This window comes from Branchiostoma floridae, chromosome 15 (assembly GCF_000003815.2).
Source record: "Branchiostoma floridae strain S238N-H82 chromosome 15, Bfl_VNyyK, whole genome shotgun sequence".
Lineage (NCBI taxonomy): Eukaryota > Metazoa > Chordata > Leptocardii > Amphioxiformes > Branchiostomatidae > Branchiostoma > Branchiostoma floridae.
In genome coordinates this window covers 18,148,017-18,173,529 of record NC_049993.1, presented here as the reverse complement: position 1 = coordinate 18,173,529, position 25,513 = coordinate 18,148,017, and the positions used below count along the sequence as shown (strand labels likewise).

At 41.3% G+C, this 25,513-nt stretch overlaps 1 protein-coding gene across 1 annotated transcript in view; it reads left to right on the top strand.

The window, feature by feature from the left end:
• The first annotated feature begins 2,589 nt into the window (after positions 1-2,589).
• LOC118431601 (sodium bicarbonate transporter-like protein 11) overlaps positions 2,590-25,513 on the top strand; it is a 43,141-nt gene continuing 20,217 nt past the window's right edge. The window contains exons 1-3 of the mRNA XM_035842843.1: positions 2,590-2,667; positions 16,750-17,037; positions 21,540-21,688. Of these exons, the coding sequence (XP_035698736.1) occupies positions 16,842-17,037; positions 21,540-21,688 (345 nt within the window). The 5' untranslated portion in view covers positions 2,590-2,667; positions 16,750-16,841. The remainder of the gene's footprint in view (positions 2,668-16,749; positions 17,038-21,539; positions 21,689-25,513) is intronic.

The window sequence follows — 25,513 nt, the reverse complement described above, 5'->3', positions numbered from 1 at the left end:
GTATCAGGAAATCTGGTAGGAATGTCTTGTTGAAATGTTGCTGTCTTGACTTTGATGCATCGCTGGTACGTTTTACTATCTTCTTTCGTCTTAATGTGAGCTACAGGCGGAACAAAAGTAGTGTTATGTTGAATTAAATACGGTTTACAATAACCTACTACATCAGCTGATGCAGATCTCTATATACTTGTAGTGTTATATTACCTGGGTGTCTGACCCTCATCGACGTAAAAGTAATGTTGGGTTGACAGAGTTATTGCAGAGTTTATTATTACTGCGTTGGATTAATTTTTTCGCTCCTCCCCTTTTCTCTATTTCCTGTTGTACATCCTCCTTTTTGACAAACGGGTGTCATACATGCAGGTTTTTTTAGCCCTAGGATAAGATTGTTTCGGTGGATCGTTCACTAAAGCTTAAGAAAAGTAAATACAAGTTCCGTCATATATTACAGAACCAGAGGTCATGGGTTCAAATCCTATCATGCTAACGATCTTTTGCCCTTGGAGAGGCACTTTAACACGACTTTACTCACTCCACCCAGGTGTAAAAATGGGTAACTAACTTCGGTAGGGGAGGTAAAAAGTAGTAGAAGGAGAGAGTTGGACTCTGCCTGCCAGTGGATAACAACTAACTACCCCTGCAGCCTTAGAAAAGCTATGGGACTCCCTTTACCATACATTACAATCTCTCGACGCACCCTAATAAATCATTAGCTTCCAAGCGGTTTATCTTACAGCACCATATCTCAACAGACTTACAGTGTTGTATAAAATGAACTGCCCCGCAGTCTAGACTAACTAGTTTTGCCTAGTTTATTGATTTTTGTCCTCGACTCCAGACATGATATCAACAGTCGGAGTGAGTCCTAACCCCGACACGTGTACGGAAAACTAACGCCCCGTTTGTACCCTAGAGTTAGTGAACCTGGATTCGCCCATATATACACGCTTGGTATAATCTCCAAGCAGATCCTACGGTAGCATAAGATATTATCAAAAGCTGACAGAGAAGTGAAGCCGGCCTAGGAGTGTGCATGCTACCGTAGGATATGCTTGGAGTTATGATAGCTTGCTATAAAGATTTTACCAGTATCAAATCAAACAGCGTTTGCAACTTTTTTTTGTTAGGTCTGGGATAGATGATAAAACAAAAGCGTCTATGATGATGTTGATGATTTTGATGATGGTGAAAAATCACGACTCAAGTTTAACCCCTCTCTCACATTCAGGATTTTCGCATGACTTTACTCCCATGGCTATGAAACGGAGATGGTGTATGGGCATACAGTGATAAACTTTAGCTTTAGCGTAGCTCCCGACCACTCCCCACTCGAGTTTTGCGCTGGGTCGGGAGTTGGGAGTCTGGAATCCGTCACCTTCCTGCACCAGCTTACTACTCTGATCGTATCTAAGCAAAGTGATAGCAGAATTATTTTCCATTCTACTTTTCTTCCGTTCTTCAACAAATACGCCAATGTAGTGATTAAGGCCCTTATTTTCGAAAAAAAAAAATTGCGTCATTTTCAGAATGACTCAATTAACACTGCACACGTCATAGCAGCTTAAGCCTAACGACGTTCCTTCCAAAATCAACGTAAATTGCGCTACAGATGCCATCTAAAATAGCTACCATCATAGTTTATAGGAAAAAAATGACCGTAAGTTAAGACACTTCTATTGATTCTGGTCTTTCGCCAAATGTTCTATCGAACATCTTCATTGACGTCATTTTCATCGACCAATAGGACGCGAGAACAGGGGCTCTTGTCGGCTTCAGTTTTCACCAATCACAACGCAGGAAAGATCGTATCTCGTAAGGTGTCTATCCAGACGTATATTGCTTAAAGAAGGTGTCAGATGCTAATCTTACGGCATGCGTCTTCCCACACAAGTATAGTGACCATTTTCTTCAGATGCCAGTCTTACAATCCGAAGTAGGATGTAAGGTACACCGTACATGACGCTTGCTGTACGCATGGTGTAGCCTCGCTCGCAGGTTCCTATTCTAGGAGCGCCGACACTTATTAGGAGGGGAGAGCACTGATTTGCGATCCTCATCATGGTTATCTAATTTCGGGGATATCGTTTGCGCACGCCTTGGCCGTGTATTGAAAATCGCGAATCAGCCGTACCCCTCAGAAAACAAATGCAGGCACCCGTCCCTTTACGTCTACGAAGGAGGCTACGCCTTGTACATGGTTCACCATGTACCAGCTCCCCCTCTTCTCTGTTACGTCAGAAGCTAGAATTCCGCGCAAGCATGAGGACCTTCTTTTTCAGACACCAGTCTTGCCTCCGACGTAACATCGACTATCATAATTCCACCAGGTGTCATTATACCACCACCTAAAAAAAAACGTTAGTATAGAGGTCTTCCCAAGATTGTCTTGAACACCGAATGTTAAATATTCTAAATGTAATACAATTCAGATATTTAGGTGTTGAAGACAATCTTGAGAAGGCCTCTATAACAACGTTTTTTAAGGTGGCGGTATAATGGCACCTGGTGGAATTATGCGAATGCATGTTAGCCCGTAAGATGAAATCGGCCTGGTGTCGTTAACGGCTCTCTTTCTGTTCCGTAGGGCTAGGTCAGAAGTTCGAGTCTCGACTGTTGTCTTCATCCTCTTGAGTACCGTCTGCTGGAAGACGCCGCACGCCTCGGGACGTAAGAAGTCGTCTACTGTTTCTTGTACTTGTCGATAAGAGAAGGTGGATTTCACGTTCATTGACCAAGTACAGTCAAACCTGTACCGGTGACCACTTTTGCGTAGAGACCACCTGGCCCTTGTGGCCACTTTGTGGTGGTTATTTTGGTGGATTTTGTACCTAATTAGGTCATGTTTTACTTGGACTTAAGAATGAAGAGTCTGAAGTGGCCACCTGTATACTGGGACCAAGTCTTGAGTGGTCGTTATGGACAGGTTTAAACCTTAAGGTTATAAAGCATTAATCAGTTATTGCATATTATGCATTGGTTATTCCTAAGTTGTATTAACAGGTAGATATGTGCGTTAATGTTAATTTTCTCTTGTAATATTTTCTCTTATTTGATATTCATGCTGTGTACTGTAATGTATGTCTGGGGTTACCCCCCAGGGCACATTGAAAAGCGCCAAGATAAAGCGATACATGTAAAATAAACAAACAAACAAAATAAAGCATTAAGCATGATGTTGTTGTAAGTAGTTAGAACTACAATGCGGCTTCGCTATGCACCCGTTTTTAGCCAATCATTTATATTATCTCGATAAATGTGTTAAGTTATTTTACATGCGACGATTTGATGCCTGAAGGTCCCATTAGCATTATATATAAATCACGAACAAACATTGTTGATGGATAATCAGGTAATCAGGTCATACAATCCATTTTCATTAAAATGGATCGTAGGTCTAATTTACGAAACATTGGAACCATCTGTCCTCATTGTTTCAACCATTAGAAGCTCTTTCCCAGCCATCACCGGGGCAATACACAGTTCGGTTTACTTGACTTGTTATATTTTACCCGACAGTGTTTTCCTTGCACTCGGGTTTTACAGGGCTTTAAGACGTAATAGAAATGGTCATACCCTTACCATAATCTCAACCATATAGCGCGCGTAATGTTTCAAACATCACTGTATGATATTGACTAAAATACAACTACGCACTTGGTATGCTATTACTTCATCGAAGTAAGATTACAGTACACCCGAAGTGGTGTATGCATTATACATGGCTCTTTAGTTGTTGTATTCAAAATTGTCACAACTCTTTTCATGTCGCTACGTGTATGTTACAATAACGCGTTCAGTTGGAAAGGGTATTCTATCGCCCTTTTGATATAATGTCAATGGATGTCTGACATTATGATCGTAGATATTACACTAACTGGAGTCCTCTTTAGGGTAGTCTGGTATTACCGTCCCAGTACATTAACGTATGCTACGTAGTACCGGATACCCCATGGCAGCCTCTGCTTATAATGATGGTCTCTAGTGTCATATCGTCAAGACTATTCCACCTGAATTCTCCTAAGATATGCATCTTGTGCGGGTTCGAGCACTTAAGGGGCGAACCAGACATCATCGCGGGGAGATATAAATGAAAACAAGAACAGTTTTGAAAATAGATTTGACAAAACAATAATAAACAGGACTAGAAATGTGACAACAAGAGCAAAAACAAAACATTTACCTTCATATTGTCCATCCTAACAAACTGCTTCTCTGTTTTTTCTCAACACATCCACATGTTGTGTGTCTCAGAGCTTATATTTATCTATTATATTTGAAGTATACGTCAACCAGTTGAGTTAATGTGTATTAGATTGAGAAGTGTAAAAGTGTGTATGCATGTGTTTGCATTGTCTGCAATTTTTATCTAAAATCTAAATATATGTTGTGACCACCCCCCTAGCTTGCTAAGTTGCTATACAATGTAATTAAAGTCCACGTGATGCCTTCTACTTTGCCAGTAACCATGGTGACAACCGTCTGGTTCAAGTCATTGACCTTGCTTTGAGAAGAAAAAGAGGAGGAAGTAGAAGAAGAAATTTAGAAAAAATAGATGTTTCCTTTCCGTTAAGGTAAATGTAATACAATCTGAACGACAGGATTGCAAACGATTCAATAACTGTTGCCGTAAGATTTGTATACCAAAAATCTCACCCCACCCTGGATTGTTTCCGATTAGTCCCTTTCTAACAGCGCACGCCCTTCTCACGACTAGACTGTAAGGTGTGTGTTCCCGGCACTGGCAGGTACGTACCTAACGTCGTGCTATCGGTTTGTGAAGTGGAGATAATTTCTTGTAATAGCCATGCCGTGTTTTAGAGATATTATATTATGTTGTGGTAGGCACCTTGTTTTATGGTTATGGTTAGGTCGTGAATCCTGTATACCGGTAGGAAATACTATGAGTTGTAACGATGTAAAATCCTTGGTGCAGTTTCACTATACTGAGTTCGATCAGTAGCTGAAGTAGACATGTTTGCTTCTCAGGTGTTGATTACATGTTTAATAAGTCTCCCATCAATGATGTACGTTGTACACTGTTATTTATTTATTTGTTTGCTTGCATGCAAAGAGATCTAACAATTACCTTACAATTAGGCATTGATTTGCAATGAGTCTAATGTTTATTTCGAGACACGTTAAAGGTACCTTTGTAACGCTATGGGTTTGTCGAGCGAAGGATTTCCCGTAACAGCCTGCTGTATTCTAGAAGGACTATTATGTTGTGGCACATACCTTGTGTTATGGTTATGGTTAGGTCGTGACTCTAGCTGGTAAGACATACTATGAGTTGTAACGATGTCAGCATGTAAAATCCTTGGTGCAGTTTCACTGTACTGAGCCACGTCAATAGCTGAAGTCGACATGTTTGCTACTCTGGTGTTGATTCCATGTTTAATGAGTCTCTTACCAATGAACAGTCTACGTTATGCACTATTTATTTGTTTGCTTGCAATTAGAGGCCTTGCAATTACCTTACAATCAGGCATAAATTTGCCAGGAGTCTGATATTCATTTCGAGACACCATTGTATGCGGTGTTATGGGTTTGTCGAGCAAAGGATTCCCCAGAATAGCCTGCTGTATTCTAGAGGTGTGTTGTGGTTATGTTTAGGTCGTGACTCCAGTAAGACATACTATGAGTTGTAACAATGTCAGCATGTAAAATCCTTAGTGCAGTTTCAGTCTACTTAGTCCCACCAATAGCTGAAGAAGACATGATTTTTTCTCATTTCTGATTACATATTTTATAAGTCACCCATACATTATGAAGACCAACGCTGTATACTCCAGTTTGCTTGCTTGCAATATGATATTGAATATATGATATGGATTTGCTGTTAAGCCCCGGTCACAAAGCGCGTACGATTCCTTGCGATTCCTTCCGATGCGCAGGATAATCGCAGTGCGACGTAAGTCGGAAGAAAATCGGAAGCAATGGTTTAAGTATATAAAGCCGTGGTCACAAAGCGCGTAGTGGATCGTACGATGAGGTCATAAGAGCGTGCCTGTGTCAATCGCAGTGAATCATAGTAAATCGGGGAGCGTCGTATGGCGAAAAATAGAGCTGAAATGGATTTTGAACATGTTCAAAATTTCGCTATCGTCGTAAGGTTTTATTTGCCCCCATAGCAGAGTTCATTACGGCAATTTTTGTCTACTGATGAGGTTATAGATTTATGATTTTTTAGTATGTTGTGATGGTTTCAGTTTTACCTGATATTGTCGATATTGACGAAAAGGGGAAATATATCAGTCGCAACTGCCACAATCGCAACCAGAGAACAACGCGTCACGCACAGGTGATGCAGACAATTGTTTGATCGCTTCATGCACGTGAGTTTATAATTAGATCAAATCTCAGCTCTCGTCGGTCTTGGGTCAGTTTACCATAATCGTAATAACCATGGGGACAACTCGAACATAAAGGCAGGCTCTATGAGTCGGAAATATATATGATATAATGCTTATCATTTGATTTTTGTATGATGGCATCTTTTTGTTGATAGCATATCATGATACGATCTTCGAAAGAGCCTGACACGTAGAGCCGGCAAGCAGGCCGAGATAACCATACCAGTACTCACGCTTGATTTGAACTTTTGCTTGTAATACTCTTGTTGTCATGGTCTTTTTTAATTTATTTTTACAGTTAAAGATATTATAGGAAGGTATTTAACAGCTACGTCCACATGTTTGTTGGTTACAGAAGCACAAAAGCGGTCAGACGGCTATACAGAAGAGACACAAGTGAAAAATCGTGCGACGCTGGGAAAATTTTGAACACCATCCGATGCGTTGCGATGGCTTGCGATGCTTACGATTTTCTTGCGATGTACTGCGCTCATCGTACGATATGCGGAATAGTCCATCGCAAGGAATCGTACGCGCTTTGTGACCGGGGCTTTAGTCACCGGTATAGGTATGTAGGTTATACTATTGGCTTGTGGAGTGGGGGTTTTCTCGTAATAGTCTTGCTGTGTTATAGACTGACTACTACACTCTAGTTAGTACCTTACGTAATGGTCCAGTCGTGACTCAAGGAAAGTATGTTACGTTTCAGTAACCGATGTGAAATGAAGGGTTTCTTGTAATAGTCTCGCTGTGTGCAGAAGGACCATTACGTTCTGGTAAGTGCCTTATGTAATGGTCTAGTCATGACTCACATCATATATGTTACCTGTGAGTTGTATAGGTGGCCACTGTAGAATTTCAAATACGTTTATGAAGGTAATACATTCAGGTAAAAAACAAACATTTAAAATTCTAATACAATTCAATCTCTGCAACTGGATAGTAAACGGCAAATTAACGCTAGTTAACCTTTATTCGTAGGGTAACCTATATCCGTTGGTTTGGAAATTGGTGATTAGGGATATCAATTTAACGGATGGTGGTTTCAAATGGCAAGATATTCAATATACGGTTTGAAACCACCGTCGTCGACTTGCTTTCCCCAAATATCTTGTTTTTCCAATAAACAACGATATAGGTTAACCCACGAAAAAAGATGAACTAGCTTAGCTTCCGAACGGTTTGGGGTGACATCCATCACTCTTCACGAAACGTCCGGAAGTAAATCTCCATTTTTATCCAGAAATTAAAATCTTTATTTTTTTTTACTCCATTCTTATACGTCTTCTCTCTCCATCCATACGGCTACGTTGTTGCCTACAATGACACCTGTGGCATTGCTTATTTAGCCAGGACGTATTTAGTTTCAAAACCATCTGTCCAGTTGCAGGTATGTACGTAACGCTAAGGCCATGTTGATTTTATCATATGGATGACGTCCTCTTGTTGCACAAAAAAGTTGTCCTTATTATGAAATCTAAGTGGTCAGGAAGGTTGAACATTTAACTGAACACACAGAAAACAGTATACCTAAGAATAGATTCTTCATTTTTGTTTCTTCTTTGACCTTAGAATATTCTATGACATTTTTATACGTTTTTCCAATATTTGTTTTGTAATCCACTGCATATATTTGATTATTTTTAAGCTACTTTGTACGATTAGCAGTATGGTTGAATAATTTGTATTTTTTTGACAACGCCCGAAACTTGATGCACCCGGATGTCATCCGTGTAATCAAATTAACATAGCCTATTGACATTGCTGTTGAAGAGTTAGCTAGGGTTACCCTAATGGTCCCCTGTGTTGAGAAACACCATTAAGCTCTTATGTAATAGTCTAGTCATGAAAAATGTCTCACACTTGTACATATGGCGACATGTATCAACCTTGTTTCATTGTATCTACCCACGAATCGATAAAGTGACATTTATAATATTTTCACTCCATCTTTTATATCTTATATCTTTTCATCTATATGTTTTGTTTTGTGATTAGACTCTGGCATAGACTTGCAATACGGATACAGTAGAAGCCGCTTAATTGCACGGCCTATTTGCCTGTGAATTTGGTGCAATTATCCGGCTGGTGCAATAATGCGAAGTTATCTATCTGGACCGCACTGGTTTGGTATTCTCAGATTCCGTGCAGTTAACAGAAGTGTGCGTTAATCCGATGTGCAATTAACTGGCTTTCACTGTAATATTTATTTCGGACCACGTTTTGCCAGTTAATGTTATTGCAGTATGAAGTGAAGGGTTTCTTGTAATAGTCTCGCTGTGTTTTCAAGGGCCATTACGTTCTGGTCAGTACCTTATGTAACGGTCTAGTCATGATTTACATTATTTATGTTACGTGTGTGCTGCAAAGGTGGTCTCAGATTTTTCCATTTAAAATTCACATCTACGTTATATACTGTTTTTTTTTTATTACGTATTCGCAATTAGGTCTGTGGTATGAATTTGCCAGCTTCCATCATATACGGTTCCATGTTCTGTCTTCATTCGTATTCAAGACTAGAAATACCACCTGCATATGCAGGTTAGTGCAGTTACAATTGGAGCTGTGCAGGTATTCCAGGTGCCCACCTGCACCTAACCTGCACTGGTCCATGTACTGGGTTTTATACATAAATGTCCAACGATGTATGTGAATGTTGATTGTTATTAGATGCATTGACTGTTACCACCTGTGAAGTATTAAAGAAAATGTAGCAATGGTGAATACTTCCTGAATTCAGAGTAGTGCAGGTAAAATTTGTCTGGTGCAGGTAATTTTCAATGCCACCTACACCAGTGCAGGTATGCAGAAAAAGTATTTTCAACCCTAGTATTACAGCCATGTACTCTGATATTGACTCTCGGCCGAGAGTCGTTCATCAGTAGACTGTAATTAAAGTGAGAGGAGCCCTGAGGGCTGAGAAGTGTGCGTTATTAGAACATCCTTCCCAGACGTGTGTATCTAGGTTTGTTATCATGCTCAACATTAGTGTGGCTTAGAATTATCAATATATCCCCGGCAGTGTTTTATATCGTAATGAAAATCTTCTGTGCTAAACGCACGGTGGATATCATGGTAAAAAGGAAAATAAATCAGTCATTTCGTTTGAGGTGAAGCCTGATGCTTTCCCCTGTAGCTAGTGGTAGAGTTTTTTTGCGTTAAATTTTGACCTCCACTAGTGATATATTGTACCATTATTCTTGGTATTATTATCCAATGAAATGAAACATAAGCAACAAAACCTATACAATTTGTGAACAGAAAAAGTAACAACATCAACTGAGGTAACTTAAAGTCAACGGTTAACATAAAATATCAGATCCATTATCTGGGTTTTGTATTCAGAAGTTGAATAGAAATAATGATACAAAAATCAACAACACAAAAGCAACAACCCTGTCCCCTTTTTTGTGTTTTTAGTTCTTGTGTATGCACGTATATTTGCTCACGATGTAACATGTAACACCGCTGTCATTTCTAGTCAATCCGGCATCTGCCCACGTCGCCATCGGTGTATTTATAGAACCGATTTGGATACAAAGAGAGGAACAACAACCTTGCCCCTTTTTGCGTGTGTTTGGTTCTTGCTTATGTATGTATTATTACTCACTATGTACTCCAGTCTATCGTGGACGGATAAACCTGGTCTGTACCAGACTTATTACGCTGGCTGAGAAAAGTATCAAATTTGGCGAATAATATGCCATGGGTGTGTCTCCGTCATAGGGTATCATTCTCTCCCTATTTTAACGCTGAATCACCTTTATCCGTAGGGCAACCATTATCCGATGCGTTTAAAATCAGGGTATTATAGGATATCAAGTGACATGAACAGGCGGTGGCTTCAGATTACAGTATTTTGAAAACGCACACTGTATTATAACTTGAGTAACTGTGCGTCGAATTGATATCCCCTAACACCCTGTTTTTAAAAACAAAGGATTTAGGCTACCCTGTGACGGGCAAGGGTTGCACCTCAATGACACCACCACGAACGAAAATGCGTATGAAGAAGAAGAATAACATATCAAACATCAGCTACAACGACCTGAGGGTCTCAAAACCACCTGTCTTCGCGCCAAAAATATCCACCCCACCTGCTCCGTTGCCACGGCAACGCAAAGGTCGCCTGTCCGTTACCATGACGACGGCCTCCAGGTTTAACCACCAGGCCGTCCGGAGCTTCCTACAGACAGACTTACCGCAAGCTCGGCGGTGCTGAAAGCTTTTAGAACAAGCCGCAGTAAAAACCTCTGGTGAAGGAACCGGGCTTTAGATGGGCAGCGGATACACAGGGGCATGGTGACATGGAGGGGGCGTCTCAGACTGTGCACCTCTTACTCTTGATGGAATTTGTTTGTCGGCAAGTCGGATATACAGGGGCATGGTGACATGGAGGGGGCGTCTCAGACTGTGCATGTCTTACTCTTGATGGAATTTGTTTGTCGGCAAGTCGGATATACAGGGGCATGGTGACATGGAGGGGACGTCTCAGACTGTGCACGTCTTACTCTGGATGGAATTTGTTTGTCGGCAAGTCGGAAATACAGGGGCATGGTGACATGGAGGGGACGTCTCAGACTGTGCACCTCTTACTCTTGATGGAATTTGTCGGCAAGTCGGATATACAGGGGCATGGTGACATGGAGGGGGCGTCTCAGACTGTGCACGTCTTACTCTGGATGGGATTTGTTTGTCGGCAAGTCGTTTCCAATTTTGTTTTGATATGTTTAAACGATAGTTCAAAAGACCCACAAGTATAAGCTGTACATAGTGAAATGAATTACTCATTGAAGATGTAGTAAGATATCACATTCTTTTACCACAGTAATTGTACTTCTAGTTTATCACTATGACTTTAACTTAGCTTGAAAGTGTATAGATAAAACACTATAAAGGTACTTCAAAGGTCCTATAGTCATTATTCGGTTAATCGTATTTACACCTGGCCAGTATAAAGTGCAATGCAACAGAGCACAACCAGACATATAGATTAAGAACAGTCCATTTCCTTCGTTTGTACTTTGGCTTTGAATGACGAGTTGGAGCCGTTGATAGGTACGTAGGTCCTTTTGAAACAAAAGATCAATTTTATCAGGCTTCTTTTTCCTCAGCAATAACGGCGAGGCGCCGCACAAGTTGACGGGTCCATCCAGTCTGAAGATACGACTTTTTGTCACTCGTTAATAGCCTGGGTGAGGATACGTATTACAGACGACCTATTGCTACGGGAGGCGCTAGATTGAATGCGCTTAAGGGCCGAATGCTGTAGAAGCGATACTGTTAAGAGCGAAGGCTGTTGAGTGATCACAAAGCAGTACTAGTGGGTATTAAACTTTAAAAGGATTTGAGAATTTGAACAATCCAGTCAAACATGGCACGTACCAGTGACCTTTGCATTAGAACCACCTGGCTATATATGTAACACCTCGTTTTGTTGGCCCTTTAGAGATTTGCTCGCATTTGCACAAGCATTTAAGAATTATGTCTAAAGTGGCCACCTGCCTATTAACACTTATCTAAGCCTCTTCAGTCGTCTCTACAGACAACACGGTGTGGCTGTATATAATGTATATTATATATGCATGTATATATAGATATTAAAGTCTGGATGTGATGTCTTAAAAGGTAGGGTCTTCAATTCGAGGTAAAAAAAAATATTTCTTTATTGCAGGCACTAAATGACCAACAGTAAAAGCAGAATATATGCATACAACAAAGCGCTCTACATATATAATGGGATTGGGAATTATTTCTTTCTCAAAGGGTATCAAGGAATCTGAATCTATCACTGATTGTTTCGTACTTTGAACTTGATTTTCCAACTACTAACGTTAGTATCTTTTATCCAGTCGTAGCGAAGCTGCAATGGACCGATCCCAACCGCCCGCCCCCTGTTCGATCATGGTTCTATTTCGAACACCTCCGTCAAAAATAGCTATTTCTGTCCAATGGGGCAGTTTTCGAAATAGAATAGGGGGTTCTATCTGTTCGATATGGCGTTCGACAGGATCGGTCCATTCACTACTAGTACTAGTACTAGCTAACAAAAACAAGACTAAAACTTGATGGTTTGTCCTTAGTCTGAGGTCGCCCACTTTACCTTAACCTTCAATTTACTATCTCATCTATTCGTATGGCAATTATACTGTATACTGTATTATGGTATTCTTATAATTCATTAATACCACGTTCTTTGCAATCAAAAATTTGCAATAAAATTCCAATGGCCCTTGCAGTGATGTGTGTGGTAATCATTACGTGATGCTCGCCCTCCTGGTGTGTGATGATCGTACTTCGGAGTCTCAAATTACCTGGAACCCTTAAGTGGTAATTTGATACCGGCAGGGGAGGGGTGGTAAATGGATATCTGGGGACTCAGAGGGATGGAAGTGCTCGGCAAACCACTTATGGAACGTGCTGATTTGATTTGTATTAGCATCGGTGCAATTTGGGCCACAACTTGATGCCCGATCCGGCGTAAGCTTTTTAGTAGAAATTAGGGGTGCTGTATTGAAAGGGGCGTGTCGTTTTAAATGTTAACTTTCATGTACATTTTAATTTGGCACGAAAAGTTTGGAAACTTTTGGCTGGTTGATCAACGTTGTGTCATCATCATCACCCCAGGAAAGGATTTCCAACTCCGCCGGGGGTGATGGTTTTGGTTGTGATTGTGTTTGCTCGTCTGTGTAACGCAGACTCCGCTGTCCAGGGCTGATTGGCTATGTGTTTGCAAACTCAAGGTACTTTCTTATCTATTTATTTAGAAAAGTTCTGCAAGGTGTGGGCAACAGGATTTATACGTCCTTTACAGGACCCACACCTCCATTTAAAAACAAACTATAAACTAAAGAGAATGGGCAAATAAAAGCTATGTACTTAACATAGAGATATTCTCACAAAATAACAGCAAATACAAAATAATACCCGAACGAATACCTTTCGATAGATTTGTAGGATTGTTGTTTGTTTGTTTGTTTGTTTTACTTCAGATTCATCACAAAACAAGGCTCCAGCTAGGGAGGATCACTAACTCCTGCGATGGCTGGGCCTATGGTATTCATAAAAACTCTAACTAATATCTTCAATTTCTTGTTAGCATTGTGTTACCATAAAAAGAATTCAATACGGTTCTTATTCAGAATCCCTTGATAAATAAATATTGTAAATATTTGCATAAAGCTGTCTGTACATATGTAAATACTTTTCGTTTTGTGACCGCATCTGAACTGTGAGCAGCGACACCTGTCCTGCAGTACAACGTGAACCAGTCAGAATTGCCCTGAAGAAGGTGACAGACGGTCACCGAAACGTCGGTGAGAATAAAGCACTGGTTGTGTAAAAGAGTTTCTTTAAAGTTTATTCAGTGACGTACCAACCTGATGAAGCTGTTCACGGAGAATCCCTTGATATATAGTTTTAAAAAAGATTTAAAAAGAACTGAGGATATTACCCTTTACATCATTCATGCTCCGCCGTACAGAATGAAGTTGTTGTGTCCACCAATGTGGCAGTTTGTTCTGCTCCCAGTCAACCATGTAGCAACGTGACGTCACGTCTGGCCAGGGGAATCGTAACCAATCAGCGCGCCTGTAATGTAGCAGAATGTAGCAGTAATGGTTTCTATCAACGTCAATGTAGCAATGATTGTCTGTGGGAGGCCGTCTGTGGTAAAGAACGTTGTAATAAAAGATTGATATTCTCATAAAGCAAGTTCACGTAAGCGTGATGCCGTGGAGGTTTGTACAATAGATATGTTAGAGAAAACACTTAAGATGTTATCAAAGATTTAATACCGTTGGTGGGACACTGGCAAAGACGTGGAATATTAAACAAGATACAAGTTTAGGTACTCAAAGCTGAGGTGAGCTGAGGTTACTGAACGCATGTGATACGTAGGTAGAGCGCTTGGTAACATGTACAATGTGTTGGTCATGCTACGATAAGATATAAGAAGAAGAAGAAGAACTTTTTTGCATGACAACTGTAAAGGATACAATGTGTGGCAACTACATTGTATTATATACAAAACAGTTTAACTACATGAGTTGCTAATGTCTAACAATTCTATTTCATGAACGGTATAATAGTATAAGCAATCGAGGTAGCGTTATATATGTGTGTTTACATGTAATCACTAAGTTTGATGTTATTCTTGTGCGATGATAAAAAAATAATTTGCAGTTCATCTTAATACAAACGTATTCTCATGCATGCAAAGAATTGATGAACACGTTAACGTCTACTAGCTTTCACTAGGACATGGAGATTATAGCGTAGTGTGACAGAGGCCGCCATGCGACTAATAATTCAGTTCTACTGGCTGAAAAATGACGCCGAGACGATTTTACGCAACCTTCCAGACTTCTTGACGCAGCCTTAAGATCGAACAAACATGTTTTCGCTTGTGCGCACGTCAGTCAGTATGAAGTTATGCCACGCATGATTCGATTTCCTGTACCAGAAAACAATTAAGGTCATAACTTTTTGTCGTCGGCGCTGAGGTTAGTCATGCTGATGCGGACAGGAGTGCAGATGGCAACAAGTTTGTTTCAGGTCCTTACCTCACCAGACGGTGCACATCTTTGTGTAAGCAGCGGGGTAGCCCAGTGGTTATCGTGTGTGTGTTTGAGTGTGTGTTCAACTAACATAACTTTCCCAACTGCTGAGTGCTACGCAGAGAAAGCAGCATGTACCACTTTTAAAGTCTTTGGTATGACTCGACCGGACTCGAAATCACGGGGGGAAAATGAGGTCATTCGGGACAGCGGACGTCGTAGAAGTGTCGTCCCAACGGCAGTAGGCGAAATACTGACGTCATTGTCGCTGTCAGTGTCACTGACGAACGGTAGTGGATGCTACCTAAAACGTCCGACCGTTTCCAAAATCATATCCAGTTGCTTGAGTAACTACTTTTTGGCGTATCTTATTACCTGAATGTCTAACCTTCGTCGAAGCATCATATAGAAGAACTTAATTGCACGACAATTGTACATGGTACAATGTATGGCAACTATTGTTAGTTTTACACAAAGTACAAAAAAGGTATAGGCTAAAGCTAGTTAACATAACAATAAGGGCTTATATAATTCTTTGACATAGTATGACAATGGAGTAGGCTAATCATTAGTTTCGGTATCCTTTCCTTGGATACACTTAAATATACACTTGTTGCGAAAATACTTCATTTTTATTTAATAGCGTTGGGGTATATTCTCAAAGATGATAATCCTTGAACCATTTTTTGGCCTGAATTGAACCCACCATCCGGAATTCAGGATGTCCCTTGCTGCTTATGACGCACTCTGTGACGTCATGCGTGCGCGTTCCAACTTTTCCCATTGACTTGGATAATTGCCAATCCGCCATGGATTTGAACTTGTTGCAGGTTCGGTCACCGGGGATTTCTGCCTTCCGTTCCGGTTCGATTCGTTGATTGCTTGTTGCTTGTTAGGATCCCTACAGAATACAAATTGTCACAACACAACAGCGTTTAATTGAAGGAACCTTGGTAGTGACATTGGAATTCTGAAAACGGCGTCTATTTTGGAAGCGTTTAGTACTTGTTAGATGTGGGAATCGTAAGGCCTGATTACATAGTGGCGACCTGTTTCCCTTTTTCATAATCTATCGGTTAGCGACGTTAACGAGCACTTGAGTGGCATCGTGTGGGGCGCAATCGGCACGATGTATGGCCAAAGGTCCCGGGTTCAAAATCGCTGATGTGACCGGCTGTTTCTTTACTCGCGACTTTCCTCTCTTCACTCAGAGTTTGATAACCGCATTGTCATCTTTTAGAAACCACTAATGATAGGATAATATAGAGTTTTTCTTTTACACAAGTCACAACCAGCTGACGTTTCGATGCCTATCAGACATCTTCCTCATAGCTTTAAACCTTAACTGGAGTTCCGCTCCAATTAGGATTGTGTTCTCGCCGCAAAAGCGCCACCTACATCGGCTAGATATAGCGGCGAGAAGCAGAACTCCAGTCAGAAGCTCTGAGGAAGGTGTCTGACAGGCATCGAAACGTCAGTAGGTAGTATTAACTGGTTGTGTGGTAAAAGAAAACACTTGTGAATTATTTTCGGAAGGAATCACTCATATTATTCTAAACTCAAAACAGCTCTAAAGCACCCCAAGCCTTTGCGTGAGCCTCTTACATAACATCCGTAATACCCCTGTTGTTGTGATCCTGGTAGTTACAGCCAATAAAAGCACAAGGCGCGATCTTCTTGCCTGGTTTGGTGTAGATTGACCGAATCAGATTACACATAATCCTTCTAACCGCATGAGACAAAAGCGTCCGAATTGTTCCGTATATTTGCAAACATTCCCGCTTTGTTTACCTTCGATCGCTCATAATAGTTGTTTTTCCCTCGTGCCTTTATAACAGGTGAAACCCCGAAGAAACCGAAGACGCCGCGGAGAAACCCTAGAAGACTTTTTTTTGCTGACTGAGAAGACGTCTTGGTGGGAGTGACAGAAATGTCGGACGGCGGTGGCGACAACCCCCGCCCGGAGCAGCTAGAACTGGGAGCTCTCGACGCCGCGGCCCTGGAGCAAGAGGAGGACGCAAACTCGCCGCCGAACTTCACCGACGTCGCGCCGACTGCGCCGCTCGTCAGACCGATCCCGCAGATCGACGAGACGCCGCCGTCGCCAGTCATAAACGGGAATCTCGGTACGTAAACGTCAGATTTTTTTAACACTTTCCAAGCAGATATGTGTCATATGATCGTGAGATTGTCATATGATCGATCGCCAACTTAGGGCGCGATCTCTTAGGTCGTCCAATTAAAGTACTCATATATACTCTAAGGTGACCAGAGAAACACAGACGTTACTAAAAGGGCGATAAAAGTTGTGTAAAAAGCATCAGAGATCTGTTGAGACTTGGAGACTATCTCGCATGCCATTGATCTACAAACTTATACGTATTTGTGGATTGTTTACGAACGTGTTTTCTCTGGTTTTCTGTGTCTTTCAAGTTTTAAGCTTCTTTCCTTATGGCAAGGCAAACTGAGAAGCACATTGCCCAGCTTGATTGATATACAAAACGCTTAAAACCGCGTACCGAAACATGTCGAAGCAGCGTGTCTGCACAGAGATTTGTGTTACTGAACACCTCCCTTTAACCTCAAAACACACCTCACCTAGGTTTTATGCGTTGTGCACAATAACATTCTATCTAGACTAGAGTATCCGAGCCTGATATCCAGCCGTATTATAGCTCCCGAGTCTCTTCTGGCCTCCGTATTTGCAGAGAGGACAGAAGAGACTCAGGAGCTATATATATATATATATATATATATATATATATAGTATAATACGGCTGGATACCAGGCTAAGAGTACCCTGCTCAACCGTGCCTTTCAAGTTCATATGTGCTGTACGTAGTTATACTGTAAAACATTAACATCGCTGAATGGTGCTCTGGTGCACATTAAGGATAAGCGCTCGGTCAAGTGGCACTAAGTGGAGAAAAATTGTCCTGTGATAGATTCTAAATATGCATCGTAAGGATTCCTTTTGTCTTTGGAATGACCAAGAGGCTTGTTGTTTGATTTATTGTTGTTTTGATTTTTTGTTTATTTTTACTTCTTTCGATCGAACTCTCCTCATACAGTAATACAAGGGCAAGCATGTGGTCTTCTATACAAATGTATGTAAGTTCTATGACCTACGGATATGCACGTAAATCACATGACAAAAAGGTCGGCTTGCAAACACTGATTAAAAAACGCCGTACGGCTTAGTGCAAATATCAGCTCAACCACGCCCCCATAGGCATTTCATAATACTCCCTACGGGAACAGTGGTCAGACTTTATTCAAATTGCGTCACCAACGTTACAAACCTGTAAAACCGGACTTGAAATATGATCGAAACGTCTGGGGAAGAAATAGGCAAAGTAATTAAGTCGTTTTAATGCAAACATTATATTCATTGGCGTCTCAAAATTTCATAGATCCTCTTTGCCACCAGAAGAATGGGCGATATATTCGTCATCTATTAAGGAGAGATTTGTCAGGTCCTGTCGTCTGCAGGCTCAAAGGTCTGGGGAGATCAAATAGAACGGCCACTTATCACAAGCCAAGCGACTTTTGGACATTGTTAGGTCAAACAATGCGTTCCCCAGGCGGGATTGAATGCTTGGCCTTACGTAACTCGAGTTCGTAAAGTTTTTTTTTTTAAAGGATGACTTGGTGACCCTGAATTGAAATTTTCTACACTGACCAGGTACGTAATTCTTAAAGAAACTGTAAGGTTTGGTTTTTTACCAAAAAGCTAGCATTGTTCACGTTTTGTAGCGTGTACGTACTGTCCTGATAAGTCCAGGGACAGCAAGGTCGAGTCTACGCCCACTTCTGCGTTCACAAATTCGCAAAAATAAGCATTTCCCCTTAACCTTTCAATATTCTTCGTAAAACTAAACCTTGTTGTATGTAAGAATTTAGCTTCTTCTGGATATTAAACGTTACAAGCAGTTTGTTCTTTTATCATGTCAAGTGGTTCTGTTAATCACAATGAGTATAATTTGTAGTACATGGTATTCGACCTTTGAGGTTCTAAGCTAATTTTTAACTCATCTTTAAATACAACAAGTTAGTTCTCCCATGTTTCCAACTGCTAGTGTTTATCAATACTGGGCGCTAAAATAAACAGTCGATTGATCGATTTATTTTCATCATTGATATGCACTCAAATATTTTGAGCTATTTTTGAATTGCTTCTGAACAAAATACTGCCACCCATATATTATGATTGGTGTAATGTTTACCGGTCAGGCTTCTTCATTAAATAGCTTTCAGCAGCACCTAGGAATGGATAAGCAAATGTAAAGGTGTGACGGGTCGTTCGGTGTAATGTAACCAGTTGCTGCCACGTGTCTGCGAAGATGGTGTGTTATCTAATGACCAATTGGATGCATGTGGGAACTTTAACTTCGTGCCATATCACGTTAACCAGAAGTTAGTACCATGCAGGAGCTCTTCAAGACCTATCCACATACTCAATTTGTCACGGAGGTAATAGAACAGACCTTCCAATGGGGTACGGGGATCGTAAAATTCGGTCAAAAATAGGAACATTGGCCAGGGTAGTCAGTCCACTAGCCACTAGGTTAGCATTTCCCCTCCGGCTACTCTGCCAGCCAAGCCCTCTGGTAGCAAAACTCCCCTGGCAAATTATCTTCCCTACAATAGCCAGTAATCTCCAAGCAGATCCTACGATGGCATAAGATAGTACCATCCTGGCCAAGGAGTGTAGTTAGCTATAAAGAGGTGTCCAGTTACCATGTAGCGAAACCCACTCCTAAGCCGGCTTCACTCCTCTGGCAGCTTTTGATACTATCTTATGCTACCGTACGTAGGATTAGCCTCCATGGCAGGCTCTCTAGGGCCTTGGTTTGGCTCATAATGCACTTTTGCTGGCCATTTCTTTTCCTACTGGGTCGCATTCTCCTACAGCAGAGTACCGTCAGTCATTTATTCCTGACGGGAGGTAAATGCCGTTGGGGACCGGGCGTTAGGAGGATGCTGGGTCGCTGATTGCTGGCCTATTCTCCATAGGGCTGGCAGTCAGAAAATGCCAGCAATCAGCGACCCAGTACAAAAAGAAATGGCCGAAAAAAGGCCCTAGAGAGCCTGCTATGGAGGCTACCGTAGGATCTGCTTGGAGATGAAAAAGCCGGCTAGTCAGACCGGTAGAGACTGATATACGAATTGCTCGGCGGGGGTATGGGGCCGTTGAACCTGTTCTGCTGCATGCGCGCACACCTTGTGATCCACGCCGGCTCATACATAAGAACAGGGTGTTTTACAACGAAGCTTGTCGTTTCTTTGAGACGGTTTCTCGGCTCTGAGGTGACTTCAAACAGGTATGCAGACATTATCTGTACTATGTATTAATATCTAACCTAATGCGATGTAACAAAGTGTTAAAACGAAGTTTTGCAACTTCTTGCTCGAGGGCTTATCGCAACATTTGACAGCATTTAGAAAAGGTATTGACATACATACGACATACATAAGACATGAAAGACCAGCGGGTTTTGATCCGAAGCTTGTCGTTTCTTTGAGACGGTTTCTCGGATCTGAGGTCACTTCAACCGTTCAAACGGGTATGTAGACATTATCTGTACGATACAATAGTATCTAACCTACACGTTGTGACAAAACGATGATTAGAAGTTAGTATTTGCAACTTCTTGCTCGAAGGCTAATCGCAACAGGTGACAGCAATTAGAAAAGGTATTCAGGCTTTGCAAGATTGCAACATAGCAATGGTTACACATGGATATAATGCACTAATCTTTAGGAAATGCTACGGACTGCAACCTAAATTTGATAAAAATCACACAAGTCGGTGCAATGTCTTCCAGTTTTCACAACAGCTCCAATCACTCTGCGCGCGCGCGCAAAAAGGTACGTTGAACTTTTGACCTCGTGTCATGTAATAGACCCAGACGAGGAGGGATACATGTTGGCACGAATGTTGCAGTATCTTCCTAAACCCTTGGGGGTGTGGAGGATATTCATAAGGGCTGTATACTAAGCTATATAATATCAATTATTAGTATGCCTTCACAGAAGGGAAACATATTGCTTTCGCTTTGTCCGTTCTTACTCTTCTTCTACAAACAATAAGGTCAATGACCTGAACCAGACGGCTATCACCATGGTTACTGGTGGTGTGTCAGACACCCTGTGATGTGTAGCAAGTGGCAGGACAGAGTTGTGGGGCTGATCACCATTTATATAGATACATGAATACTGTAAATGTATTTATATTCGCGGGATTTAATTTCGCGGTAGTGGGAAAAATGACTTTTCGTGGTGGATTTAAGTTCGCGGTAACACCGTAGACTGCAATCTAATATCATAATATGAAAATGTTAGCGGTGGTTTTAAATTCGCGGTGAAGTGGTCACCGCGAAAACCGCGAACATTAATCCACCGCGAACATTTCTGCATTTACAGTATATTATAAATGTGTTTGTCAGTAAGAATGAACAGAGCACTAGGTTGTTGCGCTAGACCATGTAAAATTAAACATTATGTATTTACTTGCAAATGCTACATTTCTAGTAGTACACTATGACGTTACACACAACAATATTACATCAGATCTTTAATTACGTTGTTGGCACAAAAAATAACACACACCCCCTCTTCTGTGTAGTATCGCCCAAACCGCCCAGCTCGGATTCGGACTCGGAGGCGTTGCTAGGCGTTAACCTTCTCCGGCCGGCGTCTCCAGGGGCGATCAGCCTTGCCTCTACCATCTCGTACCTGGGGTACGGGAGCGACGACCATATACACAGGAAAAAGGTGAGAGCTTTGTACTGCGACGTCTGTTTCTGTATCTGTATCTATGTATTACCCAGTATTAAACCAGCCTTCTGCGTAACACACCAGCATTGCAGCAGCTGGTTATATTACACGACCTGTTACTCCGAACCTTTGCAAGCTTTCTTAAAAACCATCCAGTAAAGATGCCCCTACTGTTGTTGGCGATAACAAATTCCACCCTATGATAGTTATAAGTGGGTAAAATGATAATATTCATTCGCATTTTCATGCATAGAGTACAGTTTAAGTGCAGTACAGTATAAGTGCTACTCCCTATCGCACTAACTAGACTGGCTATAGCTGAAGTTTAGGGTAGGGAGAATCATATACACAGGAAAAAAAAAAGTGAGGGCTTTGTACTGCGACGTCTGTATTTTTTATTTGATTTGATTCGAAATACAACCAGTGCTACCCAACTAGCCGGGGCTATTATCAAGGGCTAGGTAACAATACAATTAAGGGTGAGTGACCCGCCCCGAAGTGTATATGTTGTCATCAAATGGCCACCCTTCACACTGTAGATATTATCAGAATGTTTGTGGCTGAAACTACGTAACAGGAGGTTATATTGGTCACATGCACTCACATTCTTTCTCACCGTTAATCACCTAATATTGGAACGTTCGCCATGTATAATTAAAGAAATCCAAACACCATTTGGGACAATTCCCAACTTTGATACGTTTTCAAGAGGGCTGTTAAAATGTTGCAATGAAGCTTTTATGGAAGCTAGATTTCCTATATGTACTCTACAATACTTAACATTCAAAGCCCACAATGGTAAACCTTCGCTATAGACGGCCGTAGAAATCCGCGTAACGCTCTATGCCATGCTATAGCCAAATTTTCCTGTTTGCTACGTTGTATGTTGCCAATTAGGTTCAGAAAAGCGGCAAAGGGCACGAGAGTGGTTTTCCTATTACAGTGATTTGTAACCGTTAAAATGGCGCGGGAGGCGCAGTCTCTCCAGCGATGACAGAGACACACTAAATTTAAATCGGCACTGACAGTGACGACACATGATACGTGGGGTCGGAATGTGATAGGCCATACTCACCTGTTTTATGTGTCACAATTGGATGGAGAGGTAGAGGGGGGTAAAAGGAGAGGACATTGCCCCAACACCCACACACCCAATTCCTGTCCTTCACATTTACCTACACTTGCACTACAAGTTTTTAGAGAAAACATATTCATCAAAAAGTACAAAACAAAAGAATTGACACAAGCGGTGTAGTTCACGTGTCCGTCGCTAGGAGCGCTGTTCTGTCCACGGCCAGTTGACCGCTGGTGACCCAGTCACTGAGTGACAAGTTGATGACGTCATGGCCTGAAGCTGAAGGCAGGTGCACATGACGTCACAACCCGCAAGTCCATTTCTCACATATTTTCCTTCGGTGTCTGTTCCAGCGAACAAAAATTCTATTTAAAAAAATACTTCCGAAATCCACAGACCAGGAAACGCTAAATCATTATGTTTATCTTAGGCCTCTAAGTTGTTGGAATTCGAAGTTTGGAAAGGGTAACGCTATCCCTATGGTGGAAGACAAAACATTTATGTCAAACTGATCTTTCTATCATCACGAAAGAAAAGAGCTGTTTGAAGAGGCCACCAAATTCCATCCAAACTTCTTAACATTCACCGACAAAAAGAAAACAATTCTCCTTCTAACTTCACAAAACCCACACATAATAGAAAAGATGGGATCTTTCGTCTTCCACTGTCTTCGAAAAAGGAGTCGGACCCAATAACCCAGGACCTAGAGTTAGCATGTTTCCTGCAATTCGCCCACGGGCAAGAATTTGCAATAAACTTTATATATAGATATCATACATGCACATCTACATTGCATACTATCCCCAGATAACCCCATCAAGGGCAAAGTAGAGGTCCTAACCTCAAAACAACCACTCTCTACTAAACTAAGGCCTGTAGGTAAATAAAGTCAGACAGAGCGGTCATATCAGGAAGGTACTACAGTAGGTTTGTAAACTAAGGACACAACGTGATTTTAAAGCCATAGGGGTCATTTTGACCTACAGATGATCAGTGACCTTTGACCTACACTGGGTTGACAGTGTATGGCAGCAATGCGTGTAGGCGGCCATTTTGGCTAAATACATATACATTTTAGCGAATTTAGGATGAGAGGGAATCCTAACCAACTGAGAACTTATAGTTTCGATACAGTTAGTTTATAGATAAAATCAAGAATGCCTGATCATATAACCAGTTCATTTTCCAATCGGTCCAACATCCGGTCACCGAATTTTTTCAGGTCCGGTTTTTCTGGACCGGTCCAATGAGAAAAACCGGTTTTGTACCGGTACACCATACTGGTACCCAGCCCTATTTATGACTATACTAGTATTTTATACAAGTGTTACATAATGTCGAAAATGACCTACGTACTTCGATGAGTATTAGAAATCCAGGTCATTAGATACGCACGAAAGCAATTACTCAAGCAACTGGATATGGTTTTGGAAACGGTCGGACGTCACGTTTCAGACACCATCCGATGTGTTGCGTCATCGTCACTGGAGAGATCTGTTGGAGAGCAGTTTTACATCATAGCCGTTTTTAGCCTGGTATCCAGCCGTATTATAGCTCTGCAATTTGCAGAGAGGACAGACGAGACTCGGGAGCTATAATACGGCTGGATACCAGGCTAAGCTATTTGGGGACTTGTACTTGTTGCAAAGTAACACTTACGTTGAACAGAAAAAAGTCCACTTCTAAATCAGAATAGTACTTCAGTAGTTTTCCCCCACGATCTGATAAGTGATTTTACAACCAGAGGTCGTTTTGACCTCCAGACACTGAGGTCAATGAACTCCGACCCAGTACCAGGTTGACAGCGAATGCCGACAATGCGTCCTGATTATAATTAGCCTCAAGATTCGGCTATATCGGAACATTTTTAACATATCCTTACCGGCTAAGCACCATCAATGAGTCAGAACACCGCTCCACAACGCCAGAATAGGGGAGTAGGTTGGCAATAGGTCCTGTCGTGTGTTCTTAGTAACGATATTGCTGATGAAAGCGCCACCAGGGTCAAATTCAAGAACCACCTTGGACGAAAATTGTACTCTCGGATACAAGTGGATCCGAGTTGGAACCTACAAAAAGGTTGAAGTGGACTTAAGGAAGAACAACGCAAGGTAAATTGCCATCATAACATGTGTATTAATATTCGGGGTGGGAACGATGTACCGGTGCAAAATCGTTATTTTTTGTTGGACCGGTCCGGAAAAAACGGACCTTAAAATCATTAAATAAAAACTACGTATTTTAGTATAGACTCGACGTACTGTATTTTAGGATAGAGGATTATGAAATTGGTCTTGCTTGTAGACAGAAGTTGTACGCTTGGGCGTAATTCTAACAGTTTTCAAAATGCATTTTCCCGCTAAATTCTTGCCTTGCTGAGTAGATAAACATTGAAAAATGGTCACTGCTACTGCACATTTTTACTTGTCGACAGTGACATTTTGTGGTGGTCATATTGATCACTTTTCCAATGTTACCTGTGGTCTCTATATCTATAACATAATCAAAACAATGACTGAGCATTCAGAGACCGTGAAATCCAACTTAAGAGAGCGAATGATATTTAAATACATACATTATTCACAACTATGTCTTCTTGGCAATAAAAACACACAGTCATGTTTCCTAGTCAGTATTCTGTCATGTATGTAATCACCATATGTGCGCAAGCTAGACAACTAGCAGTCGATCACACATGCTTACACTGCAAAGTACAAACATCCCTTCTGGGCCAACGCACGAGCCGT